The sequence below is a fragment of the Equus quagga genome, chromosome 8, assembly GCF_021613505.1.
Source record: "Equus quagga isolate Etosha38 chromosome 8, UCLA_HA_Equagga_1.0, whole genome shotgun sequence".
Classification (NCBI taxonomy): domain Eukaryota; kingdom Metazoa; phylum Chordata; class Mammalia; order Perissodactyla; family Equidae; genus Equus; species Equus quagga.
In genome coordinates this window covers 29,676,544-29,684,532 of record NC_060274.1, presented here as the reverse complement: position 1 = coordinate 29,684,532, position 7,989 = coordinate 29,676,544, and the positions used below count along the sequence as shown (strand labels likewise).

General features: G+C 42.3%; 1 protein-coding gene across 12 annotated transcripts in view; it reads left to right on the top strand.

Moving 5' to 3' along the window:
* The first annotated feature begins 30 nt into the window (after window positions 1-30).
* FBXL13 (F-box and leucine rich repeat protein 13) overlaps window positions 31-7,989 on the top strand; it is a 223,485-nt gene continuing 215,526 nt past the window's right edge. For all 12 annotated transcript variants that reach the window (XR_006889805.1, XR_006889806.1, XR_006889807.1 and 9 more), the window contains exon 1: window positions 31-190. Coding sequence is in view for 8 of the 12 variants with exons in the window: in XM_046669994.1 (XP_046525950.1) it covers window positions 116-190 (75 nt within the window). In the remaining 4 variants the exon portion in view is untranslated. The remainder of the gene's footprint in view (window positions 191-7,989) is intronic.

Here is a 7,989-nt window from a genome sequence, read left to right as displayed (position 1 = left end):
CCCGCCCACCGTCGCCGGGGCAACGCCAGGACGCGCTGGTCCCTAGGCGGACGCGGCTCCTGCGGCGCCGCGCGTGGAGAGCCGGCGGGGAGCGCAGCTTCGCGCGCTTCTAGCCATGGCCTCGTTACGCACTGCCAGCCCCGCGCTGAGGAGCTACTTCAAGGAGAACTACATTCCTCAGGTCTTCGAGGTACTGGAGTCACGCGGCGGCCGAGTTAGAAGGGGGAGGAGTTGGAGGAGATTTCCCAGAGGATGGGCTAGGGTTTGGCGCGGAGAGGGAGTGGAGGGAAAGCGGAGCCGAGTGGGAGAGAATGAAGTCATCTTCGGACAGGTCGGCGGTCTGGGCTGAGGACGCAGATCAGAGAGAAGACAGAAGGGGGATGGTGGCTGAGAGGGAGGAGCGGGTGACATCTCCCCAGGGAGAAAGAGCGCAGGACCCCGGCTCAGAAACCCCAACCTTCGACTTTTAAGGTTTGGACAAGAGGAGAAGTGGGAAAGAAGAGCCCTAGAGACAGAAGAGGGAAGTCAGGAGAGTGTGGCTTTATGAAGAGAGTGGGCAATAGCGTCACCCAAGATGAGAACCTGAAGGGGTGCAGTAGATTTGGCCCAAGGTGAGCGTAGGGTTCCGAGGGAGCGATGAAGGCAGAAGATAAAGGTCAGCTGAGGCTTTCATACGGAAGGTAGCCGGCCTTTTGTGAAAGGAAGGACCCCACAACCAGGATTGCCTTAAACAGGAGGAAGGGCTGTGTGTCCCCCCCGCCCCCATTATAACAGGAGGGAAGGAGGACAGGATAGGGGTGGGTAGGTTTTGTAGATGTGGGAAAAGGAAGCCAAGAAAGTTCTCCTCTGGTGACTTCTGTTTTCTCTACAAATATTTGGTGAGATATTTGCCAAGAATGTGTATGTTTGGGTGGGGATGGAGGGTGCAGAAGGGTTTTGAGCAGAGATAAATTATGTGGAGAATGAGGAAGAGAGAAGTCTAGGAAAGGAAAGAGGAGAGCCAGCAGTGTGAGAGCCCAGCTCGGGTAGTGACCCTCCTGTGCAACTGAGAGGGCAATTTGGTACAGGCCGCCTCCTTCTGGATGGTAATTTAGAAGTATGTGTTTACTAAAATGTTAAATACATATACCCTTTGACTAAGCATTTCCACTTCCAGGAATCCGCTTTAGAGACATACTTGCGCATGTCCTCAGAAGGATGTACAAGGATACTCATTATAATATTGCTACATAGTGAAAATAGTAAATAACCTAAACGTGAATAAGGGAATGGGATTTTATGTAGAATAAAGTATATCTGTACCTTTTGAGAAGAAAAGCTTGCCAAGACATATTAAATTTAAAAAAAGAACAAAAAAAAAAAGAAAAAATGCAAATTGCCCAATAAAGTGTCTACTGCAGTCTAGTTAGCTATCTGATTTCATATATGTATGTATATGTGTGTGTTTATATATATATGTATGCGTATGTGTGTATATCTATCTATATTTTGTATTTCTAAGACAATAATAGATGCATAGAAATATGCCAAACTATTAATTGCAAATGTTTTGGGGGATGGTTTTGGGGGAGAACTCTGATTTTTTACTATCTACACATCTATATTGTTTTAATTTTTTATGATGAGTTTCATTCATGTTTTACCTCTATACAATTATACTTGGAAATATGTAGAGAGCATGGTACTCATCTTCCCACTTGTGTGATGTTTCTCAAGTAGCACTCGGTAAACCAGATGTAGCTACAGAAATGAGAGTCGACTTCATCCAGGGTTGGAGTTTGCCAGGCAAATGGGAGGAAGGGCAGTGGTGAGGGAGCGAAGCTTTTGAGAGCGTCTGAAGTGATGGGCCGAGGACTCTAAGGACCGGGTGGGGAATGAGAACAAGGCGTGATACTGATATGTGGGTAGAAACAGGAGCTCCCTAAGGGGTGAGTGAAGAGGGTCAGAGGGAGCAATGGAATGAGGGAGCTAGAAAAGTAGGAGGTAGGGGTCAGAAAGTGGGATGTTGTATTAAGACTCAGGATAAAGCCATTCTGAGTGATGACGCAGTCCAGGTTGGCCATGGAGCAGGAGCAGAAGTGGACCTGAGTTGAGGGTCAGGGAACATCGGGGGATGTGATAGCCTCTCCTCACCTTTCTCTCCACTTGCCGTAACTCTACCAAGCTGGAGAACGCATGCCTGGTTCCTCCGGGTGACAGCACTCCTTCCTCACCAGCCTGCCACATTCTTTCTGCCCCCAGAGAAAAGGGGTCCCTAGAAGTGCTCCCCATTGCCTAAGATGATACTCTCCTGAGGAGTCCTTCCCTTCCTTCTGCTACCACATTACCAGCAGGTGCAAGAGAGTGATCTTCTGGACCCCACACACCCACCTTCACCTGGTTACACGCTCCTCTAAGAGACCATGAGGATAAGTCCCATTGTGTCTCATATCCCTGAACAGCTCTTCATCTGACCCCGTTTGCCAGGCCTAGCTCCCCTCTGAAACTCATCTTCTGCAAGCTTTGGAATGCCTAACATTTCATCAGAGATTTCTCTGTATATTTAACCTCTTCTGTACTGGACCTACCTGTCCTAAATAAAACCTGGCTGTCTCCTCGGAATATCATTTCCCTGCAAACCTCTGGAATACAGGCTGATTTAAAAAAAAATCCTGCTTGATTCATTGGGCTTACTGAATCTGTTGATTGATATTTTTCGTCAGTTTTAGAAAATTCTTGGTCATTTTCATGTACTATTTCTATGCAGTTGTCTCTCTTTTCCTCCTGGGACTTCAATCACAAATGTGTTAGGTTTGTTTTTGTTTTTGTTTTTTGGTGAGGAAGATTAGCCCTGAGCTAACATCTGTGCCCATCTTCCTCTATTTTGTATATGGGATACTGCCACAGCATGGCTTGATGAGCAGTGTGTAGGTCTGCACCTGGGACCCGAGCCTGTGAACCCCAGGCTGCCGAAGTGGAGCACATGAACTTAACCACTATGCCATTGGGCTGGCCCCAACCTCATGTTTTTTTGTTTTTGTTTTTTTTGATTGTGTCTTACATTCCTCTTTTGCTTTGTTCTATTTTTTTCTCCATTCTCTTTCCCTCTGAGCTCAAGTTTGGATATTTTTCATGGATTGTCTTCAAAAGTGTACTGATTCTATTTTATGCTATATCCAGTCTACAGTTAAATACAGCGAATGAGTTCTTTCAGACAGTATATTTTTCAATTCTAGAATGTTCATTTGATTCTTTTTTTATACATTCCGATGAAAATTCTGCATCTTTTCATTTTGTCTCATTTCCTGTTTTCTTTAACATGTTAATTGTTATTTTAAAATCATTTTCTGTTAATGGGAATAACTTTGAATTAAATCCTTTATTAGAATTTAGTTATTAGAATAGAATAAGTGTTCTTTATTCAAAGTACTGGTGTGATTTCTGTGTCCTGACTGGACCCTGACTGATATGGAATGCTTAACTGGAAAGGGACACAAGACAACTCCCTGGGGAGTTGGAAAATGACTGGAGTGTGGGTGTATCCATTGCCAAAATTATACAGCTAAGATTTGTTCATTTGAATTCATGTAAATTTTACCTAAAAATAATTATAATTGAGAACAGGTGGGAAAATGGGTGGGCATGTAGGTAATATAAGAATCACAGAATAGTGATAGTGGTTGGAGCTGGGCGATGGGTACATAGGAGTTTGTTATACTGTTGTTTGCTTTATATGTGTTTGAAGTTTTCATAATAAAAAGTTAAAAGATAGTCATGGCTGGGTTGTCATTGAGACATTTTTCTCATAATGTATGTAGCTAGGGAATGGATGGAATGATAGGCTTGATTTGGCTGAATAGTCATTTTCTTTGTTTGTTTGCTGTATCAATTATCCATTACTACTTAATGCAACTGCAAAACCTAGTGGCTTAAGACAACAGGAATCATTTAGTTTGCTCAAAAATCTGAAATTCTGGCGGGGTTTTTCAGGGAGAGCTTGTCTCTGCTCCATATGGTACCATCTGGAATGGATAAATGGGATTCAAGATCCACTTGGTTCACCTACCTGCCTGGCTAGTTGGTGCTGGGTGTTGGCTGGGAGTTCAGCCAGGTCTGTGAGCCAGGGGGCTTGGTTCCTCCATATGGGCCTCTCCATGGGCTGCTTGGATTTCCTCAGAGTATGTGCTCAGTTCTAAGCAAGTGTCCCCGGAGAGAACTAGCTGGAAGTTATCTCACCATTTATGACATAGGCTCGGATGTCAGCATAACATTATTTTCACCTAGATGCGCAAGGAGGGAACATAGACCCCACTTCTCGATGGGAGGCCTGTCAAAGTCACATTGCAAAAAGAGCCTGTGGGATGGGAGATATTGTTGTAGCCATTTTGGAAAATACAATCAGCCACACCTGGCTTGTTCAAACAAGGGGAATCTGGGATCAAGTTGGATCAAAGCATTATCTGAACAAATAAGATGTGGATCATAACAGCATCACCCAGTAAGTGGGTTTCAACACTTCTATAATTATCCATTCTTTTCTTCTTCCTTTTCTATGTTCCCAGGAGCAGGTGTATACTGGACATTAACAAGTTGCCTACACATCTCCCTCCCTCTTTCCTCTTCCTAATATTTTTTTTTTATTGAGTTATTGATAGGTTACAATCTTGTGAAATTTCAGTTGTACACTAATGTTTGTCAGTCATGTTGTAGGTGCACCACTTCACCCTTTGTGCCCACCCCCCACCCCACCTTTCCCCTGGTATCCACTAAACTGTTCTTAGTCCATAGTTTTAAATTCCTCATATGAGTGGAGTCATACACAGATTATCCTTCTATCGCTGGCTTATTTCACTTAACATAATTCTCTCAAGGTCCATCCATGTTATTGCAAATGGAATGATTTTGTTCTGTTTTGCAGCTGAGTAGTATTCCATTGTATATATGTACCACATCTTCTTTATCCATTCGTCTGTTGATGGGCACTTAGGTTGCTTCCACGTCTTGGCTATTGTAAACAGTGCTGCAATAAACATTGGGGTGCATAGGACTTTTGGGATTGCTGACTTCAAGCTCTTTGGATAAATACCCAGTAGTGGGATGGCTGGATCATATGGTAGTTCTATTTTTAATTTTTTGAGGAATCTCCATACTGTTTTCCATAGTGGCTGCACCAGTTTGCATTCCCACCAGCAATGTATGAGGGTTCCTTTTTCTCCGCAACCTCTCCAACATTTGTTGCTATTAGTTTTAGATATTTTTGTCATTCTAATGGGTGTAAGGTGATATCTTAGTGTAGTTTTGATTTGCATTTCCCTGATGATCAGCGATGATGAACATCTTTTCATGTGCCTATTGGCCATCCATATATCTTCTTTGGAGAAATGTCTGTTCATGTCTCCAGCCCATTTTTTGATTGGGTTGTTTGATGTTTTGTTGTTGAGTTGCGAGAGTTCTTTATATGTTATGGATATTAAGCCTTTGTCAGATATATGACTTGCAAATATTTTTTCCCAGTTAGTGGGTTGTTTTTTTGTTTCAATCCTGTTTTCATTTGCCTTGAAGAAGCTCTTTAATCTGATGAAGTTCCATTTGTTTATTCTTTCTATTGTTTCCCTTCTCTGAGAAGGCATGGTGTCCAAAAAGATCCTTTTAATACTGATGTCAAAGAGTGTACTGCCTACGTTTTCTTCCAGAAGCCTTATGGTTTCAGGTCTCACTTTTAGGTCTTTGATCCATTTTGAGTTTATTTTGGTGAATGGTGAAAAAGAATGGTCAATTTTCATTCTTTTACATGTGGCTTTCCAGTTTTCCCAGCACCATTTGTTGAAAAGACTTTCTTTTCTCCATTGTAGGCCCTCAGCTCCTTTGTCAAAGATAAGCTGTCCATAGATGTATGGTTTTATTTCTGGGCTTTCAATTTTGTTCCATTGATCTGTGCACTTGTTTTTGTACCAGTACCATGCTGTTTTGATTACTGTAGCTTTGTAGTATGTTTTGAAGTCAGGGATTGTGATGCCTCCCGTTTTGTTCTTTTTTCTCAGGATTGCTTTAGCAATTCGGGGTCTTTTGTTGCCCCATATGGATTTTAGGATTCTTTGTTCTAATTCTGTAAAGAATGTCATTGGGATTCTGATTGGAATGGCGTTGAATCTGTAGATTTCTTTAGGTAGAACGGACATTTTAACTATGTTTATTCTTCCAATCCATGTACATGGAATGTCTTTCCATCTCCTTATGTCATCATCCAATTCTCTCAGAAAGGCCTTGTAATTTTCATTATATAGGTCCTTCACTTCCTTAGTTAAATTTACCCCAAGGTATTTTATTCTTTTTGTTGCGATTGTGAATGGTATTGTATTCTTGAGTTCTTTTTCTGTTGGTTCATTACTGGAGTATAGAAATGCTACTGATTTATGCAAATTGATTTTATACCCTGCAACTTTGCTGTAGTTGTTGATTACTTCTAACAGTTTTCCAATGGATTCTTTGGGGTTTTCCATATATAAGATCATGTCGTCTGCAAACAGCGAGAGTTTCACTTCTTCCCTCCCTATTTGGATTCCCTTTATTCCTTTTTCTTGCCTGATTGCTCTGGCCAGGACCTCCAGTACTATGTTAAATAAGAGTGGTGATAGAGGGCATCCTTGTCTCGTTCCTGTTTTCAGGGGGATGGCGTTCAGTTTTTGGCCATTGAGTATGATGTTGGCTATGGGTTTGTCGTATATGGCCTTTATTATGTTGAGGTAGTTCCCTTCTATGCCCATTTTGTTCAGAGTTTTTATCATAAACGGCTGTTGGATCTTGTCAAATGCCTTCTCTGCATCTATTGAGATGATCATGTGGTTTTTATTCCTCAGTTTGTTGATGTGGTGTATCACGTTGATTGATTTGCAGATGTTGAACCATCCCTGTGTCCCTGGTATGAATCCCACCTGATCATGATGTATGATTCTCTTGATGAATTGCTGAATTCCGGTTGCCAAAATCTTGTTTAGAATTTTTGCATCTATGTTCATCAGTGATATTGGCCTGTAGTTCTCTTTTTTCACGGTGTCCTTGTCAGGTTTTGGTATCAGCGTGATGTTGGCCTCATAGAATGTGTTAGGAAGTGTTCCATCTTCCCTAATTTTTTGGAATAGCTTGAAAAGGCTATCTTCCTAATATTTCTTAATTCTTATTCTATAACCTACCTTTTCCCCACATAGTCCATGTGGTTAAGGGAAACTGACTACCCTGTCTCTAGGGTTGGATTTCGATTGGTTTACAACCAGTGCATTTGGTTTCCCTGGTCATAATGTTTGTGACCATGGTGGATGTTGGTGAGGGTCATGGGAGAGGGCAAGATGTGATCTAAGCCAGTTTAGACCAGGTTGCTGGCTGGAACGCTGGGACAGAGATAGACCATTTCTGGATGTTCGTGGGGAAGCATGTAGCCCTGGGAGCCATTGGCAATTACCTTGTGTCCACAAGAAGAGATGGTTTTAGGGGGAGGTGCATTACGAGGAAGGCAGAGTGGGGAAATGGAAAGAAATCTGGTCTCTAGTGACATCAGTTAGCCACTGGGTTAGACCCACCCTAATGCTTGATCTACCTTTGGAATTTCTAGTTGGAGGAGCCAATAAATTCTGGGTTGAGTTGAGGTTTATTGCTTGAAACCTAAAGCACGTGAAGCAATACAAGGGGATTACCTTTTATTGTGAGATTGCCTGGGTTTGATTCTTGGCTCTGCCAATCACTCGTGTGACTTTGAGCAAGTTTCTAAATCTCTCTGCCTCAGTTTTCTTTGTAGTAAGATTCCACACGGATGAGAGACAGACCTTTATTTTCTTGAGCGGGAGAAAGCAATTGTGAACGGGAAAAATGGGAGAAGAAAATCACAAAATGTGTCCTCAGGCAAATCAGTTTCAGAAAAGAGTACATAAGAAAGGTGAAGATCTGGAAATAGAGTCCTTTATACTGTTCATGCTCACATATCCCTTGGAAAGCCTTTGTGGGCTCCTGGAGCTTTGC